General features: G+C 37.5%; 1 protein-coding gene across 1 annotated transcript in view; it reads left to right on the forward strand.

Annotated features, from left to right (window-relative positions):
* The first annotated feature begins 1,106 nt into the window (after nt 1–1,106).
* Nucleotides 1,107–23,916, forward strand: part of IL1RAPL2 (interleukin 1 receptor accessory protein like 2) — a 720,608-nt gene continuing 697,798 nt past the window's right edge. Inside the window, exon 1 of the mRNA XM_061178193.1 lies at nt 1,107–1,112. Within this exon, the coding sequence (XP_061034176.1) occupies nt 1,107–1,112 (6 nt within the window). The remainder of the gene's footprint in view (nt 1,113–23,916) is intronic.

Raw genomic sequence — 23,916 nt, forward strand, 5'->3', positions numbered from 1 at the left:
CTGCTTTGTGACAGCAAGTACAAATGGGTATGGCTTGCGTGTGTGTTTCTCAGTGCATCATTCATTACCTGCATGATGTGTCTCTCCCCGGGCAATAGACATTGATAGCACAGCCCCCGCAGTAAAGCATGTCTGATAAATTTTATAGACTGTTAGTGGAAAATTTCAGTGTTTTTCTTTCTAAGTGCTTTAGTTTATCTTGCCAACCCAAGGCATAGTACAGACACCTTTGCCAACATCCATGAGGCTCTAAGACCAAGCTCTGCTTTTAAGATTTGATTTGTAGTAAGTCTTTAGTCTCCCAGAGTGAAGAGTTAAAGTTTCCACAGTTCTGGCTTTAATGGTTTTTCCCTGGCCACTGGCCATCTGTTGTGGTGCAGAGACATTTTCTACAGGGATACATGCCTTAGTAAATTTTTGTCATCACTGTCATATCAACTCAGCATTTTCTTGTCATCTTTCAGTTTTTATAAACTGCTTCTGGATTGACAGCTGTCACCAACATACTCAGGTAGCAATTTAGAGGTTAATTTAATTGATCAAGGTTAAATTTTCTACTTGCTCACTAAACACTAAGAAATTGGGACTGATTTATAGTTAGGAGCTAATGCCTAGTTATGTAAAATTTTATAAATGAATTATGGGACATAGTAGTTTTTATCCATCCTAATAGTAATCTTTCATACAGAACTGGATGTAGTATTCTGTCTCTGTATGCATCAAAGATTGAAGTCACAGGCATACTACAGCTCATTTTATTATAGCTTTATTGATAGCAAGGCATCAATATAGACACTTTGCCATCTTTTGTTAGCACATTATCTTTAATCTCATTCTAGTTAAGCCTTGAGAAGTTACCATGACAATACTACCACTTAAAACATTTTTGTTTTACTTTTTATTTTGCTTCTATTGAAGCCCATTGTTTTTTAAATTTAAAAACATGCACTACACACATACTAAAATGCTGTTGAGAAGTTATGTTTTCAAAACTGCGTCCAGCAAATTCACTGATTAAGGAAAGCTACCCTTTGTTCTCAGTTAGGTATGCAATTTTTTAGTGAGTATGGACATGTAATTTTCTGATATACAAACTTACCGACTACATGGCGGTAAGGGAACGGCTGATACTTTTTGCACTACACTTAAGGTAATAGAGTCTTATCCAGAGCCGACCACAAAGTGAGTTTTCATAAATTGAATTCTATTTCTCCCATTTTATTACTTTATTGTTCTTCCTTTCCCACCTGGCTACAGAGGCAAGTGTCAACTACATATATCTCCCCTCAGCCACAGTGACACAGTGAGAAGTTGGCGGAAAAATTGTATATACCTTTCCTTAGAAAATCCTAGTGACCTTCTGGAAATGCTGTGTATAAGAAATGTGTTCCCTCTTTCACTCATTCCCTTGTAGTTACTTCCACCGCAGGCATACTGGAGTGTACATCTTGAGCCGTGGTGGCAAATAAAGTATAGGATTTGGCCTTTCTTGTTATACTTTGGATACTGGATACTCTAACATTCTTATAATGTCCCCTAGAATGGGTCGTCTTATAAATCTGCACTTCCAGTCCCAAAGAGGACTGGATGAGTGAGTGTAGATGGCCCAACCTACCATCATATCTGGGAGACCAACTCAGAATGCAGTTTGTACCTGATCCTGGGAATAAGCAGTATGTGAAAGAGAATAAAGAATCATATTATTGGCAAGGATAAGTCTCACGTTTCTGAGACTGTTTTGTGCATCACGGGCAGCTTTTGTTCCCTTGGACTATATTTTCTCATAGGACAAGTATCATGCCTGTTATTTACTCTTGTACAATGACTTTTACTGTCTAATATTTGAGATATTTCAAGTTTGGGGGTGAAATGGACATATGACCATATTCTCTCATCACAGAATTGTTTCCTGCATCAACAAAAGCTATATTTCTGCTTGACTGAAAACTCTGTTTAAATATCCTCTCTCTAGTCTGGATTTCAGATGGAAACCCTAAAATTAGTTTTAACCAAATATATAACTATTTCCTGAATCATCTCAGGCTAGATATTTGAACTCATTATATCATGGCACTATTTTGCTCTCTTTCATTTTTTTCTTCATCTCTTTCATTTTCTTACCTCTGATATCAGAAGCCACTGCCATATTTTTGTTTTCTCGTGCCCTCTTGCCTTTAAAGGAGCTAGAAGCATTGCCTAAGTTCCCCTGTTTTAGTTCACGTTTCAGGTAGTTAATTCATCACTCCTTGTTTTCTGTACAGAAGTTAGAAACAATTTGGCTCTTGACCATCATATGTGCTGTCTCTCAGTCACAATTGTTTTCTGCACTAGGCAGTTGAATGCTGTTTCTAAGGATGAATTCTTTTGGAGTCTACTTCCTACATCACCAAAATCTGTTGTAGGTTGGCAAACTAAGACCAATGCATACCTCGTCACTCAAAATAGGAAGTTTTGACGATTTCTCCCTGTATAAGGAGTTACTAGAAAACACTATAAAAATATGCAGTCATGTCTTTCCTTGTATGGTTTAAAAGTCGCAGGAAAGTATTGCTATTTTGCTTGGCTGATGGGAGATTTAGAAGTTTCTTCCTCATTTTATTGACACAAATAAAAACTCTATAACATTTTACAAATGACTTATCCACCTCCAACGCCCCCACCCCCAGCATGGGATGGATATATTTTTTTTAATGGTAGCAATACATAATGAGAGATTTCAAAATGACACTGAAATAGTCCTGCATCCATGCTTCCTTTTCTTTTTTCTTTACAAGGCATATGAAAGGAAAAGTATCATTAATGCACTAATCTCCACAGCAAATCATGAAACACAGTGGATCTTGCAGATGAATATAAGGTGATTTAAGGATTATAAAAACATAACAGACATTGAATACTCTTCAAAAGCACGAAAACATCAATGGCCCAAGAGAGGGAGAAGACCTTTAAAGCATATTGCAAATTATTATTCAATAAGGCAAATGCATTATTTGATGCCTTCTTTGGGGTCAGTAGCAGTTGAAAGACCTATGTTCAAAATTATATTTAAAGGTCAACAGCTGTTTTATTCTAGATGCCTAGATGCATTCTATTTCTAAAGCTGTTTAAACACATCTTTTTTTTTTTTTGGAATGGTAATTACTGTAGGGATACTGGCCTACCCATGCAAGATGTTTAGGGCCTATTAGAGAAAAAATACCTTAGTAGGAATATTTGGCCTTATTAACTCCAGTGAAGCCTGGTGGAAAAAAAAATCCCATAAGATCACTGACTGCATGGAAATTGGCCTGAAATTCAGTTTACCAGTAGAGGACATTAGAACAGAATTTTCCCCTATAGATTTAAGGAAGTGGTGTTACTGGGGAGCAATGAGTAGTGAGAGTGCTTGCTACCCGTGCTTTCATAACCCCTCTCCCTAAGACCTTGAGTATTTTATGGCTCCAGACATATTATTGATACTTTTGGCTCTACTCAGTGTCTCATTGTTTTTTTTTTACAAAATGTTAATGTATTAGTACATTTAAGTTATTAAACAACCTGGGCAAAGGAAGAGTTCATGCTGTACATGCCTCGGGATCAGTGATCAAGGGACCAGACAAGTTACTTGAGTTGGTCAAAGGGAGATTCGGAGGAGAGGTCCACACAGTGGCCAGCGGAAGGATAAGAGTCTTGGAATCAGGCCCCAACAGGAAATTGAGATGGTAAGTAGAACATGGACAGGAGGCTAGAAAGCCTTTCACAGAATTGACAGAATGCCAGAGGACTGCCTTCCAAAAGGCAGGAAAACAGCAGGACTGTCCAGAGGGTCACAGATGATAATGAATTAGGCTCAGAGTGTTCACATTGTGTTGACATTGAAGGTTTACAGGCCAAAGCTATGTCTATTAAGAACTCAAAAAAATGAGTGTATCAATTGGAATTTCAAGGGTTTTTTCTTCCCTTTGTCGCATTTTCAGACAGCACTTATTTTTTTTAAGATTTATTTATTCTTTATTTATTTAATTTATTTTGGGCTGCATTGGGTCTTAGTTGTGGCACACGGGCTCTTCATTGTGGTGCATGGGCTTCTCTCTAGTTGTGGTGTGCGGGTTTTCTCTTCTCTAGTTGTAGCACACGGGCTGTCTAGTTGAGGCACACAAGCTCAGTAGTTGTGGCACGTGGGCTTAGCTGCCCCGCGGCATGTGGGATCTTAGTTCCCTGACCAGGGATCAAACCTATGTCCCATGCATTATAAGGCAGATTCTTTACCACTGGACCACCAGGTAAGTTCCCAGATAACACTTATTGAACACCCACTTTGAGCCAGGCACTGGGACAGGCTGTAAGGAATACAGAAATTTATAAAATAGTGTCCCTGCCTCCCACAAGCTCACAGTATACTGGGGAAGAGTACTGAGAAAATTCCACTATTATGAAAGCATCAAGTGCTATGATAATATTATTCAGTAGGAGCTGAGGGAGAGCAATGGAGAGACACCTGCATTTTATGTAGGTTTGAGCTGTTGGTCATATGTGAGCAAAAACAAAAATGATCTTAGAAGAAAATGTCACTAGAGTTGAATTTTTAAAAATAAGGAGAATTGGCCAGTTGAATGGAGCTGGGGGAAAGGCATTTAAATTAGCAGGAAAAGATATGTGCTAAGACATTGAGAGATGCAAGTGTGGCTTCTTGGAGGAGCTACAGGTAGGGCAGTTTGGCTAACACTGGAGATGGACGGGAAAATGTGGCAGGAGATGATGCTAGAAAGATAAACAAGGGTCAGATCAGGAAGGGCCTTTGGAGGCCAAAGTAAAAGAGTCTGATGTTACCTTGGAAACAGCAGAAAACCACTGAAGGATGCTAAGCAGGGAGTGACATAATGAGATTTGCATGCTAGAAAAAAATCAAACTGACAGCTGTGTGGTAAGTACTATAATAGAGGTAAGCAGTTGAGTTAAAGGAGTACAGGGGAGGTACACAGAAAGGTGCACAGAACTCAGTTAATAACTGACAGGTTAAATAAGCCCATAAAACTGGTACAACCATTTGTGGAATGCAGAATTATTTAATTTGAGCTCTATTTTTTTCCTCCAGAATTTTGAGTACTTTTTAAGTTTATAGGAATTCAGGACATTTGCCAGGATGTGATGATTGAAGGACATAGTGATTTCCAACACATCCATATATTACAGCTGCAGAATGTAGAGAGAGAGCTACCAAGATGTGGGGAGGGGGGCATTTTCTGACCCTTTGAGGATGACATCAAGAAAGATGTCAGCTCCATCATGGCCCTCATGGCTTTGTTTGAGGAAGAATACTGACATTTCATATCACCAGCAATGTCATTAGGGAAAATCAGGAATTTGATATTTCTCTTTGCACTTTCTCTGTTCAATATGAATATATGAACTTTGTTTTTTTCCATTCAAATAATGGAAAAGGCCACAAAATTCAAACAACTTTTCAATTTCTCCTTAAAATGAATTTAAGTTTATACCAATATCACGGACACCCCTAGCTCAAGCAATATTTTTCAATGATTTAGCTTGAGGGAGAACAGGAAAATTTTAATTTTAGATTTTCAGTTTCTCTTGGGTTAGAATCCACAGCTGCATCAGTGATTATTGTTTCCTTTGGAAATGAAATCAAAGGTCATCATTACCTGTTTTGAATTGTGGCCCTGGCATTTGCTGCAGTTATGAAATCAAACAGCTGGGTACCTTGACATTGCAAACCTAGCAGAATCACTTGAAAGAAAAGTTCCTCCAATATTCATACATTTGTGTTTTTCATCATCTAATGCTAGCTGACCAAAACTATATTCAGCAGAGAGAGTCAGGATATTGGTTTTATTGAAATTGATAAGTAAAACATATATAAATTAGTAATTGCCAAGTCATAAAATGTTTCTTGTAGTTTATGCATCTGTATGCTTGAGTCTGACATTGATTGTCCCTAATGATGTTGCTGAATTGATCCTTATATCAATATTTTGCAAGTTCAGCTGTTATTATTGGCACCCCTGTGAATCTTAACAAGTTACAAGGAAGTGAGAATGTATTAGGTATATATATATGACTAATATCATTTAACAAGAAAATACAGTGTTGCTGAAGATGAAGTTTGTCTGAAGGGTAAAGGTGAACAATTAATCAATATTTGCTTGTGCACTATTATTTAAGGCCAATCATTTAACTTAAATTTGGTTTCTTATTAAGCTCCAAGTTTGGTCTTTCCTTGTGATTTAATTACATACCTTTTGGTGTATGGTTGCCTTTCATTTTGATGTTATATTCAATGAAGCATTCAGGCAAGTGCAGATAGGACTTAAGTTCCCCCAACTCCCAAGTCAATATTTACTGAAACTTTATGAAGTGCCCAGGCACTGTACTAACTACTTTTGTGGAGAATATCTCATTGAATTCTCACTACACAATCCTATGAAACAAGTGTATTTTACATATAAGGAATCCAAGGTCCATGGTCATTAAATAATATGCCCAAGGCCCTCACAACTTTTAAGTAATGGGGCCAAGATGTGAACTTTGGCAGTCCAAGTCCACAAACCTTACTCATAACCACTGTGCTATACTATCTTAATACACTGGTTTTTCAGCCAGAATCAAAATTGTCAAGGCTCAGAAGAGGGTTCATACCATTACCAACAGGTAGTCTGGCTTCAGAGCCAAACTTTTGTATATATTAAAATTCTTAATGCCATCATACCCTATGATCCCACTTCCACTCCTAGACACTTAACCCAGAAAAATGAAAACATATGTCCATAGAAAGACTTTTTCACAAATGTTTATATCTGCTTCATTCGTAATAGCCCAAAATTGGAAACAATCCAAACTTCTATCAATAAGTAAATGGATTGCAGTATATTCATAAAATAGAATACCGCTCAACAATTAAAGAAGATGAATTGCTAATACATACAGCATGGATGAATTTCACAAACGTAAGGATGAGTGAAAGAATCCAGGCACAGGGGCGAGTATATACTGTATGATTCCATTTATATAAAGTTCAAAAATAGGCAAAACTGCACTGTGGTGAAAAAAAATCAGAATAGTGGTTACCTCTGGAGAGGGATTGACTAGAAAGAGTAGAAAGGAAATTTCTGGGATGTTAAAAATACCATTTAACTTGATTGGGATGTGGGACACACAGGTTTATAAATTTGGAAAAACTCATTGAACTGTATATGTAAGATCTGTGCATTTCACTCCTTAGAAATTATACCCCATAAAAATGTAAAATAAGCAAACAAAAAGAGCAAAATTTAACCCTCAAAAACCTTTTACATAGTTCAAATGTGTAGATCATATCCAAATCCATTATCAGGCCAAGAATCCAGAATCAAGGCCATCTACTCTGAGGAGACTGGGATGAAGCTATGAAGATCCACAGTGGAATGATGAAATGTTCCTAGCCAGGTGACTCTAAGAGTTTTGGCCAAAAGGACTTAAGAAAATGGTATTATAGCCCAAGCCTGTCCCCAAGGAAATGACTGTGGTCTTCTTGAGGGAAGATCCATGGATTGTCATCTCTGTAATATTGATAACAGTGCTTAATACACTAGAGCAAAAATAAGTAGGACCCAGTCATGTGGCTGGGATGCCAGATGACTTTCTTCTGGGTACCTGGTCTAGAGTGGGACAAAAAAAAGTCTGGGCATTTCAGACTTCCCAAGCAGAAGAGGTACAGAGGCAGGCTGGAAGGCCCCCATAATGCTTCTGAAAATTGTCCTAGAGCATTCAAGGCTTTAGCCTTGAGCAAAACATCAGCAGATAAGCTTCTGTTTCCTCTGAAACTCGCTGCCCCAGCTATTCCCTTGGCTTTCTTCTTCAGTGTATTCAGGTCTCTGCTCAAATGACACCTCCTTGGGGAGACCTTTCTTGACCATATTATCTACAATAATTACACCCTACCCTCACCATCACTCTCTGTCCTCTTACCTTGCTTTACTCTTCTTCATAGCCCTTATATTATGCTACAAAATTATTGCTTTATCTAATTACTCTGTCTCTTTTCACTAGACTATAAGCCCCCTGAGGACTTGGGCTTTATATGTCTTGCTCACTACTATATCCTCAGTGTCTGGAAAAGTGTCTGGCACAAAGCACGTGATCAATAAGTATTTGTTAAAAGTAAGACATTAATTATAAAACCTGCTGATCAAAAGAAAACAGTGCAGGTTTATCCCAGTGAGAGAAAGGCCTGCCTCTTATGTGGCATAAGAGTATGACTACTTATGCCTAGAGTTAGCGTATGATACTCAAAAACATTGGTCTGTTTCATAACAAGTGCTTACTGTAACTAATTAATCAGCCAATTATCAAGAAGAGGTAAATAACAGGCGGGCTATTGGGCTGAATTGAGTAGTCTTCTCATTGTAGTTTCTGCCACCTGGGCTGTGGAGTTCAAATAGCCTCAAGAGCTAAGGCATTTGCTCCAATTTATCTTTATGATAGAAGCAGGAAGTGCTGCTTTTCTATGTACTGACATCTGTCAGAGCTAGTTTCCTTTCATACTGAAAGAGATCAATCCTTCATGCGATAGAGGATTATCTTCTTTTCCACCCATAAGCTGGCTTTGATCCCTCTTATCTCTCTTCCTGAAAGGGTGTCACCATTTTACCATTTCTCTAGCAACCTGCAGAGTTCCAAACAAGGCACTATTTTAATTTAAGTAGAGACATATCTACCCAACCACTCACATATATGGCTATTTTAGTGGTTTGAACCTTCTTGGATTTTCTGAAATGAAATGTCTGAATATCAGATTCTTAATTTAGGTTAATAAAAGAAGGGAAGTTATGCTCCCAGAGCAATACATGGTTTTATGCTTTAATATTTTTCTCCTATCATAGAGTCATCCCACAAACATGACAGTTCAATTTTCTTTCATAATTGGAACTTAGATTCACTCAGTAAGAAAGTATATATTGAGGTTCAGACTTACTAGCCTCAATGCCAGTGTGAGCCAGGTCTGTTTAATTCAATCCAGAAAACATTTAATGAACTCTTGCTTCATGCTAGACACTGTACTAGATAAAGAGATTTAAAAAAACATAACCTATGCCCTCATGGAGAATATAGCCCATAAGTATGTAACAAGTAATTACAGGTATGATGAGTAATATAAAGGAGGATATGCTGGGTAAAAACAGCATGGAAAAAATAGTCTATAGTATCAGAAAATACTGATATGCTTCCCTAAGGAGGCAATGTTTAGGCTGAAACTTGTAAGATAAGTGGAAATTAGCCATGGACAGACTGAAAATGGTTATTATATTTCACATTAAATGACCACATCTTTGATTCTAGCATACATGCTAACAAGCAGTCATGCCAAAGTCCATTGGCTTGTTTCTTAAGTAGATAACAAAGAGTTGGATATGGAGAGAATGTCATACCTTGAATGAATTTATTCAGTAATTCAGTAAACATTTATTGAGTGCCTACTATATGCCAGACACTGCTCTAGGCCCTAGGAATATAATAGCTAATAAGGCAGACAATGTCTTCATTATCAGGGTGCTTATATCTAGTGGGAGGAGAAGGACAACAAGACAATAAGCGAGGAGATACCAGATACTGATAAATATTAAAAATTAAAAAGACTAGGAGGTTTCTTTTTGATTAGATAGGAGGTGAATTTAAGCTGAGACATGAATTATAAGAGGGAACCAGTCAAGTGAGAATTGGGGGAGGAACATCCCAGAAAGTTGTAATAATATCAAGGGTAAAAGAAGGAGAATCCAGCAAAAAAGATAAGGAACATCTGGTGAGTTAGAAGAAAAAAAGTAGTAATGCAGAAGAAAGAACTATAGAAAGTGTTGTATACTAGGAGAGAGTTGTCAACAGTGTTACATGCTGTTGAGAAATCAATTCACATAAAGAGAGAGAAATGATTCTATTTGGTAAGACAGAAGTCATTGGTGACCTTGACGGTGAAGTGACAGTGGCAGAAGCCCCATTGGAGTGGGTTGAGGGGAGAATGTGGGTGAGGAAGTGGAGACAGTGAATATGACAACTCTTTCAAGATTTGCCGTGAGGGGGAGAAGAGAAATGGGATAGTAGCTGGAGAAAGAATGTTAATAAGGAGAAATTTCTTTGTGTGTTTCATTAAAACAAGAGGTACTAGAGTATTTTAAATGCAGAGGGGAATGATCACATAGAGGGCAGTATTGATAACACAAGAGAAAAAAGGGACAATTGCAGGAGTGATGTCTTGAGCAATCTAGATGAAACTTTAATGGAAACAGGGACGCATCATCCATTGTAGTAGTAGCAGGCTGAGAGTGTGGCAAGACCACCAGCTGAGATTATGTGTACATGAGGTGGGAGAGTATGGAGGGGGGAAGAGCAGTGAAATGAGCTATTGCAGGCAGTTTGAGTAGAGTGGACAACGTGTGAAACTTTTTTTTTTTCAAAGTGCAAAAGTAAATATACTAGGGAAGTGTAGGAACATTTCTGGGTGGCAGTGTTTGTGACATTTGAGATTTGTGGCCATGCATTTAAAGTGTGACCAATCTGCACAGTTATAGAGTTTTCTGCAACAATATTTTGGAACTGAAAGAAGGAACTAAAAGATGTTCTTAATAAGATGTTATATAGCTAAGGTCATAGGAACCTACTTGTTGCTTACTTTTTTTTTTTTTTTTAATGTTGCTTGATGTTCACTTAGGCTAGCTTAAAAAAATGTCCCCAAGCTTGCCTTAGTGCTAGTGTACATCCTGTCCTATGATGGTCATAATGCCAAATGACACTCTTCCCTATGTATAAGGCAAACATTTAATTTTATGTCTGGTATTTCCAATTTCCTACTAAGACTTCTACCAGTTAATCTTATACTTCAAAATTGTTACCCCTCCCACTCATACCATTTCTTTTTCCTTTCCACACACTACTTTGGTCACATTTCTCTGCTGTCTCTCATTCCTTTAAGTATTTATGTTCTTCTATGGTTCCTCCATCCTTCCTCAGCTCCTTCTTCCTCTTTTGTTTCCTTCTCAAAACCTCTTAGTTGTAGATTCACTCCCTACCACATCATGCACTGGTAAATTTTATTGTGCTATTCCTTTCATATGGAATATATTTTCTCAGCAAGGTTCTTATTACTATTTCTTAAAAGTTCCTCTGTGAAGATTATTTTCCTGACCTAGCCTAAACTCCAGAAAAAGAGCACCTTTCATTACTATGGAATTACAATTAGAAATCTACTTTCCATGTATAGCTATAGATTTTTTGGATCACTTGATGTTAGTAATTCAACTGAAATTAGAGAATTATTGTTGAAGACTTGGGACAGCATAAAAATAGGTGCAAGCTAGAGATCTTTCATGGATGGCACTGGGAGACTGGGGTCTGTTTGCTCTCTGCTAAGATGACAGATGTCAGGGTTCTTACCTGAGATGGTTCTGGTAATCTAAAAATACTGATCATAACATCATCAGTCTCTAGTCTCATTGTTGGTATAAATATTCTTTTTTTAATGTTCAAAAGTGGTATGATGATTCCTTCATTAACCCTGGCTCTTTTTTAAAGAAACACTCTCACTAATCAATAACTACATCTACTGAAGTACAAAAATCAAATTAACTTTAAATTAAGAAACTTTTTATTATGCTTTCAAGAAAGTCTAATCGCTGGTGCTTTTAAATACTCCAAATATTAAATGTTATATTAAAATGGCACCTGTTGCTGAACAACAATTACACTAGTTCCAGTGTGCTATATGAAGTCCAAAGAACTAAAGGTTGATTATAATTAAATTATAGTTATTAACCATAAGAATCTGTCAGTGTTGAACTCCAGCTATAATGACAAGCCTGGTTTGCTGCCTCTCTGCCTTCAGCCTCCATGGCTGGGATATTTTAACCCCCAGCTTGCTCCAGCACCTGAAGATCAATCTGGCCCTTAATGAAGGAAATATAAAGACCCATTGGAGCCCTTAAACCAGCAGCAACTCAGCCTTCATCTACTCTTGCTTGTTCCTTTTGACCAAATCCTTGCTGGTACCCCCGTTTAAGTAACTGGGTTCCTACCACTTGCTCTCCTGACCCTGTACCTGACCCTTTCCGGCACTACCAAGTAAATTGTTACTCCTAAATTATCCTAAAAATTGGCCCTAGCCACCGGTTGAGATGTCCTATGTTACCTAACATTGGGTCTTCTTAATGCCAACTGCCTATCTGGTTAGACATCCTAACATTGCCTTCTACTGTGATCTGCACAGAATACCTATACTACTTGGGTGAGTACGTCTAGTCTCCAGGATACTGGACATCTCTTCTCTAGTCTCTTCTATAGAAAGTCATTCTCTTTGGGCCCTTGGCAATACTTACTCAATGTAATCATTTGCAAAAGAACTTAGTTCTTTCACTTTGTTCACTAAACAATAAATAGATCAAGATAAGAAAGCTGGCCTTCAGGAGGCTCAACCTGTTTCATCATTAAGGTATGATTATCTTGTTTCTATTTGAGGCTTTCTAGACATACCTTTCTAACCAGAACTGTGAGGATGAAACTTGGTTCAGCCGAACTCAAACAGACTAAAGAACATTTAAATACTGGGACTTCCCTGGTGGTCTAGTGAGTAAGACTCTCCACTCCTAATGCAGGGTGCCGGGGTTCAATCCGCGGTTGGGGAACTAGATCCCACATGCATGCCGCAACTAAGACTCGGTGCAGCCAAAATAAATAAATAAGTATTTTAAAAACCCTAACAATTAAAAAAAAAGAACGTTTAAATACTTGCTTCTGAAGAGGGAAAACCAAAAGAAAGGCATATGGGGAGTGTCGATTCTTAGTAGAGTGAACTTCATAGGAAAATTGGGCATCTTTTAAAGTGAAGTTTGAAGACGATAGTTCTAAGCATGGGATCTTAATAAATGGATACACCAAGCAATGTGACATGGTAAAGGGCTTTCTTATTACACAGTAGGTAAACTCAGGAGAGAAAAAGCAGAAGCAATTCATAGGCTCGGGTTTGCATATGAAAAGAGTGAAAGACGATGTGAAAAAAGATTATGTGAAAAGTGGGGGTACTCCTGAAGTGAACAGAAATCAGAATCTAGTTAGGTTGGTAATTGGGACCAAAGTGAAAGCAAAGGGGGTAAAAATAAAAGTGATGAGTTTCTGCAGAACGAATTTGGGAAGACTGCAGCAAGAGCTGTGTGAAATTGAATGAGTGCAAGCAGGAAACGGCACAGAATAGAAATGCAAAGCATTAAGGATCCTTCAATAGGGTCCTAAGGGTTCCGCCTGTCATCCACCAATAACAATAATAGGAGCTAAAGAGGCCTTCTGTGTCGGAACTGCTATATGCAAAAAGCATGGCAGGACAAAGGGAGGTCTATTCAAGGAATAAAACTTCAGGTTTACAGGGAGAGAGGAAAATACCACAGAACGAGTTTGAGTGTAAAATAAAGATAAGCCTATCAAAGGAAGAGAATGAAAAGAAGAGCTAACGTACATAAGATGCCTTGAAAGTCCATCCATTTCACAGTTTTGGTTTTCTGAATCATAGGCAGACATGACCTCCACCTAAATAGCACCTTTTGTGATCTGGAAGTCGTGTTTTACATATTTTGAAATTTCTCCTTGGTTTGAGGAATGAGGTCTTGGAATCCTTTTTGAAGTCATAGGAACTGAATGTTTTAAATCTTGTAGATGGTGGTCCATGAACTCTCTGGGAAAGAAAATCTTAAACTTTATTTTCATAATGGTTCAATTTGTGTTGTTTACATATAAAACCTTCCTTCCTAGAGTGAAGAATGTCAGTAGCCATTACCGCAACCCCTGTAGCATGCACGCACGCGCGCGCACACACACACACATACACACCAACGTCATTATGTGTCAATACTATAGAAGAAGAATATTTTTTTCTAAAGAGAGTCTATGAATTAAGTCCTTTTAAAATTGAGTATTTTTAAGGAGGGAGAATGGGGTAAAGAAAACTTTGGTCTATGATATTAAGACTCAATTTCAGGTGATCTCGTTCTATAAACACCATCAAAATGTATTCCATTCATAATGTTTTATTGAGACGGTATGTTAGAGTTCTAAGGTCTTTCATATCCCTGAGAGTTGCTGAGATAGGTAAAGAAATGGGTTGATTGTTTAAGACAATGGTATTATTCTGGATGGGAGGATGTAATCAGTGGAGTTTCTAAATGTTCTTTTTCTCCCCACCATTGTGCTGGTATTTATATATGATAGATTTATTTTTATATCAGTGTTTGGTAGGAAAATCACCCAGGATATGCTTAAATTATATTCCTGCCCCTTCTGTCTCTCCCAAATATAAAATGCACAGCTGTTTTTAAATCACCATTCAGCATGTTGTTTAATTTTTATTACTCTACATTACTGTAAGCATCCAGGGAGAGAGTGAAAACTGATATGGCCTCTAAAAATCAATGAGCCATCAAAGAGTTGACAGTAATTTTGATGGAAGTTTAGAGTACTTAATTATCACCCAAAATATAGATACTTCTTAAAATAGCAAATGTTTGGGATCCTCCGCTTATAGATTTGGTTTTACAGGTGAACATAACAAAGCCCTAACTTTTAGTGCTTAGCAATTTTTCATATCCTATTTAGGTCATATTCATTCTCTCTCTCTCTCTCTCATTCTCATTCTCATTCTCACACAGATTTAAAGAAAGATAAGTACTTTTTTATCCTCTGTGTATCTTTCCATAATTTTCTTCCCCACATTTCAACTCCTTCTCTGGAGGAGGTTTTTATTACTGCTGTCAGTCTGACGCTGGGTCACTTGGTAAGGGTGAGAGAAGGAACCATTCTTCTTCACATCTTCCGTACCTGATTCTGTAGCGCTCTGCTCTGTTCACCTCTCCATTCACACATTACTAATATTATACTAATATTACCTTCCTCTGTATATCTGGCTCCCCCATTCTCCTCCCTCCATCCCCATGCATTCACATCCATACTTGCAGAAGTCATTCCTCCTCACTTCCAAGATGAAAGATAATAATTGACATTAAAGTAGCTAGTGCTTATTGAGTGCTTACTATGTCCCAGGTACTATTCTAAGATCTTTATAGATATTAATTCATCTAGTCCTCATTATAACCCTATGAGATAGGTACAATTATCATTTTATTATCATTTTTCATACTCAACAGATGAGGAAAGTGACTGCATAAATTTCTTAAGTTTGAAGTAGACTATATAAATTTCTTAAATTTGCACAGTGGCAGAGACAGAAATCAAATTACAAATAGTCTGGCTCCAGAAGGCACACATTTTATCAATATATTGTGTTTAAGTGAAGAAACCTAAGAAACCTAATATGTTGAGCTGTCTCAAAGATTCCCAAAATGAAACACTAGGCTTTCTCCAAATTTATTCCAAAATTTCAAGAGCGTTTCAGAAACATTACAAAATGGGAAAAAATCAAACTTCTCGCTCCTGAGATTTTCTTCTTCAGGGCTTGAAGAATCTTTAGACAGGAGAGACTTTTAGAGTTCCAGATCATCTGTCTACAACCCGAAAGGGTTGTCCATTTACTATTCCACCTGGATGTCTTGATATCTGTTTTCAACATACATATCTCTCCTGGTGAGGTGGTTTTAATGCTCCAAGTCATCAGAAAAGGAAAGCGACTTGGGTTTCAAGTGACGAATGACCAGGATAAACATTATGAAGAGTAAGTGAAAATAAAATGGGCAGGGAGAGGTTGAAGCTAGCAGCTGCATCTTGAAGTCATAGTAAAAGATGCTGATATCACAAACATGGAAGAAACTTCTTTCTTATTTCTTAAGATTTTTACAGTCCTGGATCTAGACTTTTAAAAAATTTTCAATATTGAGTTCTTACAAGGTATGGGAAACATGCAGTTAGTGAAATGAGAACAGGTCGAATCTGTGATAAAAATTGGTGTCTTGCTCTTAGAGTTCAGCAATATAAATTCATTTTTATTAGAGTCCTACCTATCTTTAACATTGAAATTATACTATGGATGAAAATATTGAGGAGCATGTACCTTTTGAGGTTCAGGAATATAATTTGATTTTCATCAAATTATGCTTAGATGTAATGTTAAAAAACTTATTGAAGGATGAAAATATTGAGGAGACCCTGTGTCCTCTTCCCACTCATTTTAAATAAGGATCTTGTGGTACCTCAAGAGCCAGGGTATTACTACAAATTGTCTTAAAATGGGGTTCACCATATCCCTCCTTTATATATTGTGAAGTTTCCTCTGCAGAATGTGAGATGATATTATTTAAATTCAATTCACACCTTTGGTTCAAGGTTAAACTATCCCCCCTCCCTCAATGAGGGTGGGGAGGAAAAATGCTTTGTTCAGTGTTAATGGAAAAATTTCACCTGTGAAATAGCTTTAAACTGTGAAATTAAATTCCCTATCTATGTTCTATGTTCACTCCCTCAGCCTTCCTCCCTCTACCCCAATCTGTGATCTCTTTGGATTCCCCCAAGAAAGTATTTAAATACTATGTTGCACAGAGGATAAATCAAGAGATCTAAACATGAAGTATCATTTATATGACTTTGGGGAAAACTACTCCTTTTGAGTATTTCTTCTTGAACTAGAGTGTAAGATAAATAAGAACAAGGACAGAGATTTACTTTCACGTGGCCTCCTACAGTGCCTCACATAGGAGAGGTGCTTAATAAAGGTTTAAGGATGTTGATCTGAAATAGCCAGTGTGCGTGATGAGTAACACCTCAGACTACTCAACAACTTTGTTGTCTATGAACCTTTCTATGTCTATGTTCATGTCTATGGTACATGGCCCAACAACAAGAGCATTACCTGCAAGCTCATAAGTAATGCAGACTCTCAGGCCCCACCTCAGTCTTACTCAATTGCAGTGTGCATTGGAAAAAGATCTCCATGTGATTCGTATGCACATTAATGTCTTGAAGCATTGTTCTACTGCATTCAGGGCTGTACTTGACTAATCGTACCATGAACACCTTTTTCTTTCTCTTTATCTTATATTTCTTCTTGTGTGCCCCAGCTAATTTTTTCCCTCTTTCTTCCTCTTCTGCTTACATTAGAAACCTCCTAATTCTACCTTTCTAGTTCACCATATAATTCCAAGTTTTTTAAGGGTTAGTCCTCACTATAATGCTTTGAACTCTTCATAAAAAGTAACATCTAATCATCTCTGCTTCCTCAGATAGGTTTGTTGAAATTATATGAACAGAGGAGATAATTTTCAGCCTGCTCAGTCTTATGTCTCCTAGACCAAAGTTACTTGTCCTTTCTCTCAAAAATCATGGAGTACAATATTATTCCCTTTAAATGATGAGCAGAGGTTTGGTAGGGAGATAATTTCCCCAAAGGGAATGATTTCTGATTCTCATAACTATGGAATATTACTTATGTTTTATATAGATAAGGTGCAAATCAACTAAAAGAAGTTTATTCTGAGATTTCAGACACATAAGGGATTTTTATCTTTACCTAATGTGGATTTTTGCTGTGTTTTGCCTCTCTAAAAGCCGTGGTGTTTCAAAATTTAATGAGATTATATGATATATTACCATCATTTGAGAATACAATTATCAGCTGTGATTAATCCTGGCCCTTTGGAGAAGCAGTATTGGGTGTTATTTTTCCCCTCCTTGTGGGTATTTGTGTCACTCTTACTTTGTGAACTTTGACCTGAACTACTACAGAAGGGAGGGGCAAGCAAATGGGTGTTCGGAATAAGGCTTTCTATGACGGACTTTATGTGGGCCTTTATGAGAGCCTGGGAGGAAACATCTCACTGAAATTCACATCATTTGGAGAGAAGAAAGTTTAAATCTTCATAGATGGATATAATATACTAATTTGTAGAAGGAATATAGTAATGGATATTTTCTGCTGAATTAAAACACGTTTCATTAAATTAAAACAACATCAGCTGCTTGTACATGACTTTCTCAGGACCCCTATGTAGGTCTTACATTTCAAGGAAGAGATAGATAATTAACTCCAGAGTTCCAAGATCTATTAAAGAAATCAAATTGACTCTCAGTCAATTCCTCTATGCATGTAAGCAATACATTTTATACCCCCCAAATTCCAATCCAGCTCATCAATTATTAAGCAATTAAGCTCACCTGGAACCCTGAGAACTATGGTCTCCACGAATGAACCAAGGATGCATTTTGAGATTGTGTCACTGTTGAGTTCCAGTTGTATCATCTTACCACCACCCCTATCTCTACCACCAGCTAGTCAGGATAACTGAAGCCCTTGTTAGTTCCTTTCTCAAAAGAAGAGGGTAGATTTGCAAGGCTTAGAGTGAATAGGATAGAACCAGGACCCACAATTATTCAGTTTCAAGATATCAATGGTTCTGTAAAGTCTTACCTGGTCAATTGTAAAAACAGAATTATTGCAATTACAGCTTTCTCTCAAGGGGGCTCCCTGCCAAGAAAAAAATATCCAGCTGGCAGCTGCCTTTGTTATTCCCTATCTGTGCTTCACTCTCATAACTGCCTTTCACTCTGGCCAGCAACTTGTATCTCTAACTCCCCTGGAAGTGAAATGCTTGACTAGACGCTGAAGCAGATACAAAAATACAAAGATGGATGAGAGTAATACTGCAACTGAAAGAAGTGAAGTGACTTGTCTTCAATTGTGAAAGATAATGGCAGAACTGACTAATGAGAGGTGCTCAGCTATTTGTTCAATTGAACAGTTTTTCAAACTTTGGGGGAAATCAAAAAGAACAGTTCCTCATTAGGAACAGCTTTGGAATGCTGATGCATAGTCTACAACTTCATTTTGTAGATGTAGAAACTGGCCCAGATAGCATGATTTGTCCAGAACTGAACTAAGCCTAGGTCATTTCATACAGGTTGGTACTGCTTTTCCCGTATGAGGTATGGTTAGTACTCCATAGGCCAACTCATCTCTACCGCTATTTGGCTCAGTCTAGGAGGATACCTCCTGTTTGTGCTGAGAAAGGAAACTCTGTCTTAATTAAAATCCTAGTGACATAAAACAGGATTTAGGATTTAAACTGGATGGCAGTAGGGCCTGACAATCTGTAAAGTCTCTTCTGGTGCCAAGATGCTACGATCACAAAATCCACCAGTGCTGAAGGTGAAAGTGATTCATACTAAGCAGAGTGCCACGCACACCGTAGCACTGCTCCTCCCTTTTCAAGAAGATGGAACGTTCAATTCTACCTAGTCGTGTTTTTCTTGAAATGTTCTTCTTAATAAGGGTAATTGTGTTAGAGTCACAGTGGGAATGTGAGCTGATAATGTAGATAGGCTACAGAGATCTAATGCTGAGGTCAGAAATGATGCAAAGACCTGGAGAAGTGAGAAGGCAAATGCCAAGAAGAAAAAAGCGCATGGAAAGAAGGTACAAAGGCAAAGGAGAAAAAGTCAGAAGCTTTTTGGGATCATAAACACTATACCTTCAACTGACTGACTGACTCACTAATTAAACTGATTAATAAAGGCAATAGTAATGTTTCAAAGTGACAACTGCACTTTCTAATGAAAGAGAGAAACATCTTCCCTGGTTCCACACACTGGTTTTAGAGTGGTGTTTTTCAACATATACAAGTTATAGGGTTATTCTTCCTATACTGTGCCTTCTCAGATGGTTCTCTCTAGGTTTGGAGCTCATATCTTCTCCTCTGGGTGTTTATTTTCCTTCATGTAGTGTGCATTTGCAAGATGCATGTAGATAGGCGTATGATGAAGTCTGTGGTCATCAAGTAAAGGAATATTAAGTGAATAGAGTTGGATGTGTGGTCTTGGCTTAAGGAACACCATCCTTGTCCAGAATATGTGGAATAGGTAACCAATATATGACACAACTTCAGGTATCAGGAAGGGTCAGGCATTTCTTCTCCTTCCCTCACTCATAGCTCTGTCAATGAGCATATGAAATTCTACTGTCTAAATGTTATTCTGTTAGTTGAAGACCTTAGTCTTTGGTACAGTCCTCCTAGACCATGCATCAGATTGTCACTAATCATTGGCAGCTTCATGTAAATGGAGTGTCTGAGCCTCTATCTATAAAGGGAAGAGGAGGAACAACAATGAGAGTCCTAGGCCTCTACTGCAGATAAAGGGTCTACAACATGGATGCTAGGTAGGGACAGGTAAACAGCCTACTTAACAATTTTGTCTCAGGAGGGCCTGTCCGAGAGGCAAGTAACAAAATTTATCAGGCAAGTGAATGAATAATGCTGATCCCCCCCATTCATTGGGTTTAGGAAGTGAAGGTTAGTGTCATATCATTAGATGCTGTAGGGCGAACAGAAGAATCAGAAGACATTTTCATAGACTTTTAAAGCTAGAAGGAACTTCAGCAGATGTGACCAAGACTGAAAGAAAGAAAGCAACTTGTCCAAGATTACAAAAGAGAGTGACAGAGCTCTGACTAATGAGAGGCACTCAATATTGTTTGAACAGATTTTCAATTAGAGAACAAATATAATGAAAATAGTGTTTTTATCTCTTTGTAATACTGTTTTGTTTTGTGTGTAAATCACACTTTCCAACACTGTGCTTTTAATGGAGTGTTTCCCTCTGAGTATGGGTGGATCCTTACCATCCTCTTGCAGAAACCTCTGCCTGTTACCTTAAATAAGCTTATCCTTGAGATCTATACACTCTTTGGAAATAACCTACGCATGATTTTTAAATTCAGTTTTGAAAAATTAACTGTGCCTAATATTTTAATCATTTAGCTTTGTCAGCAAGGGCTTTGTATTACCTTGCAAAGTGATTCTTATCTTTTCTATAGAGGTATTTTTTATTTTGTTTTTGATTTTTAGTCAAACTATTTTAAGAGCAAGTTAGTCTCAAGAGTAAATAATGAATTGCATATTTGAATGGCTTCCCTGAAAGTTAGGGTACATTCTGTTAACCCAGAAATGCCAGTCTGATGTAGTACAAATAGAGGCTTTTTCCCAAAATAGCACTTGGCACCTTGGCAGTGTGTGCATTTCAGCCAGTTTTATTACTTACCTATTTACCATGGTGCAAGAGTTTTACTCTCATTCTGGGATGGACTTTGAGTGTTTCTTTTGCATGCCTGTTATAGTGGTAATTGATTATATATTTTTAAGATCCACTTTTGCTTTTTATTATCATTTTTTTTTTTTTACCAGACTCACAAGTTTCCTTGTTAGATCCACAAGGGAACTATCTCCTCTCTTTTAATGTTTATATTAGACACTTTAATGGAAGAGAGAGAATATCACTGTGGTAATTGGTCATTTCCCCTGCCTTAATAGCATTCCAGAGCGAAGTTTTTTTTTTAGATAGCAATGTTCAGCAAAAGGCATTTGTGCCGCTTCATCTTTGATTCACTCATTCTTATATTTTCATAAGTGTTTTCAGGGCCTTCACCAAATGGGCTTACCAAAGACTCTAGGCCTGCTGTTTGACATTTGCTGCATGGCATAGGCCAGAGGAAGGGTGAACTGAAAAGAAATTAACAAAAGCAATCAGAGAATTCTGGAGAAGTCAGAATTAACAAGGGTTTATGATATTGGATAAGTCCTAGCTCCAAAGCAATTTTTAACCATAGCATTTAAATTATTTTTTTAATTTCTCAAATTATTTACAGCTCCATAGTAGAGACTGAAGGAGGTAGGGTGACTCAGGATAAATCACTTTCCTTCTGAGATGAGTGAGAAATGGGCAGGGGAGGGGGTTGGAGAGGTGGCAATCTTGGAAACCTGAGGGGAGGGTCTTGAATGGGAATTAAGAGTAATAAATTTACTTGAAAATTACAGCATACGGTTAAGGACTTGGGCTTTGTCTTCAAATCTTAGTTCTGCCCCTTACTAGTTGTGTGATTTTGGACAATTCACTTAAACTCTATGAGTCTGCCTCCTCATATGTGAAGGTGGTACAATAATTCAACTTCATACTGTTGCTCTGAGATTCAAAGGAGATGTTATATGTAAAGCAGTTCATAGACTGGCACGTAGTAAGTGTTCAATAATGGAAAATGCATTAATGTTTAATTCTCAATGTTTATTATGCCCCACCCCCAGGTTTCTCCTTTTATTGAAGTATCTAAAAATGTTGTTTCAGATTTTCCCTTGCTTTTTAGAATTGCTTAAAAAACTTACTGAGGTATAAATTCACATACCATAAAGATCACCTATTTTAATTATATATTTAAATGAATTTTAGTAAATTTGACAAGCTTTGCAACCATCACCATAATCCAGTTTAGAACATTTTCATCATAGCCATCCCCAGGCAACCACTAACCTACTTTCCATCTCTGTGGATTTAACTATTCTGGACAATTCATATAAGTGGAATGATATAAAATGTGGTCTTTTGTGACTGGCTTCTTTCACTTATATGATGTTTTCAAAGTTCTTGTTGAAATATCCATGTTGTAACATCAGTAAGTACTTCATTCCTTTCTATGGCTGAATAATATTCCATTGTGTAGATATACCACACTTTTATCCATTCATCAGTTGATGGACATGTGAGTTTGTTTCCACTTTTTGGCTATGATGAATAATACTGCTATGAACATTTATGTGCAAGTCTTTAATTGTGGTGGCATTACTATTAATATTAGCAGTAGTGTTTACTACTGTATCATAATTCACCTGACAGGTGCATTGATAACTACAGCAAAACAAAGTAACTAACTTCAGATGCCCGTTAAAGAAGCATCCCAGAAAATGGAAAACAAAACAAAACAAAAAACAATCGGCCTTAAATAAATAAAAAATCGAAAGATCCCTGTAGGAAACCAAGTTTAGTCACAGAATGGATCATTTGAAGACATTTTATTCACATTACCTTTGGGAGAATTCTAAAAACAATGTTTTTGTTTTGTTTTTGTTTTTTAACACCTCAAGTTTTGTCTTATTTCCACTTTTGTAAGATAACCATCTGAATGTCAATAGGGCATACGATGTCTCAGGATGGTGCAGATTTCCCAGTGATTAATATGGGGTATAAATAATGGTGTCTGAATCTGGGCATCAAAGCAAGGAAAATGTATCTTGTGACATCCCTGCCTTTTTTTCCCCCTGGGATACACAAATCAGCCCTTAGCAGAGGAATGCTTTCACACCATTCAGTGGAATGAAATACAGTTCTATGGCAAGCAAGGCTACACAGTGGTTTGTCCACAGTGAAGGCATCAGGGCTTTCTAGGTTCCCAGCTTAGGGGTCATATTCAGTTGCCCTTCACTTAAAGCAATAAGTGAGTTCCTGAAAAGTAAGTGATGCTCATATTGTGGGCCTACTATTGATATATATCAGTACCAACTGTGTGCCCAGCTTGTAGAACTAGTTCTTTAAACAGGGACGCAGGGCTAAATACACACATGCGCACACCCACACACTCCAACAGAGAATGATAAAATGCAATGTTATTAAGTTCTAATTTATATACCATAGGATTTCAACAAAAGCAAGGTAGGTTGCAGTATTCAGGTTAAGTAGTCAATGAAATCATATATTTACATTCTCTATCATTGTAGTTTCTTTGTTTGGTTCCTAGTGCTTGCCCTATTCACATCTTTTATAAGAGGGAAATGAGTTATTCTTTTTTTATTGGAGTGTAGTTGCTTTACAATGTTGTGTTAGTTTCTGCTGTACAGTGAAGTGAATCAGCTATATGTATACATTTATCCGCTCCCTCTTGAACCTCCCCCGACCATGTGCACTGCCATGTGTAAAACAGATAGCTAGTGGGAACCTGCTGGAAATGAGTTATTCTGATTTGAACTGTAATAGTAAAACTCATTGAACAGTGTGCCAAGTCAAAAGGATTCTGTCAGGTAACTGGGGAGCAGGGTTTCTCAAAGTGTGGTCCAAGGAAATTCCTTCAACCAAATAACCTAGAGCACATGCTGAAAATGCATGGAAGTTGGGCCCCACAGTAGTCATTTTGATCTCACTCTCCAGGTG

Source organism: Eubalaena glacialis, chromosome X, assembly GCF_028564815.1.
Source record: "Eubalaena glacialis isolate mEubGla1 chromosome X, mEubGla1.1.hap2.+ XY, whole genome shotgun sequence".
NCBI classification, from domain to species: Eukaryota; Metazoa; Chordata; class Mammalia; order Artiodactyla; family Balaenidae; genus Eubalaena; species Eubalaena glacialis.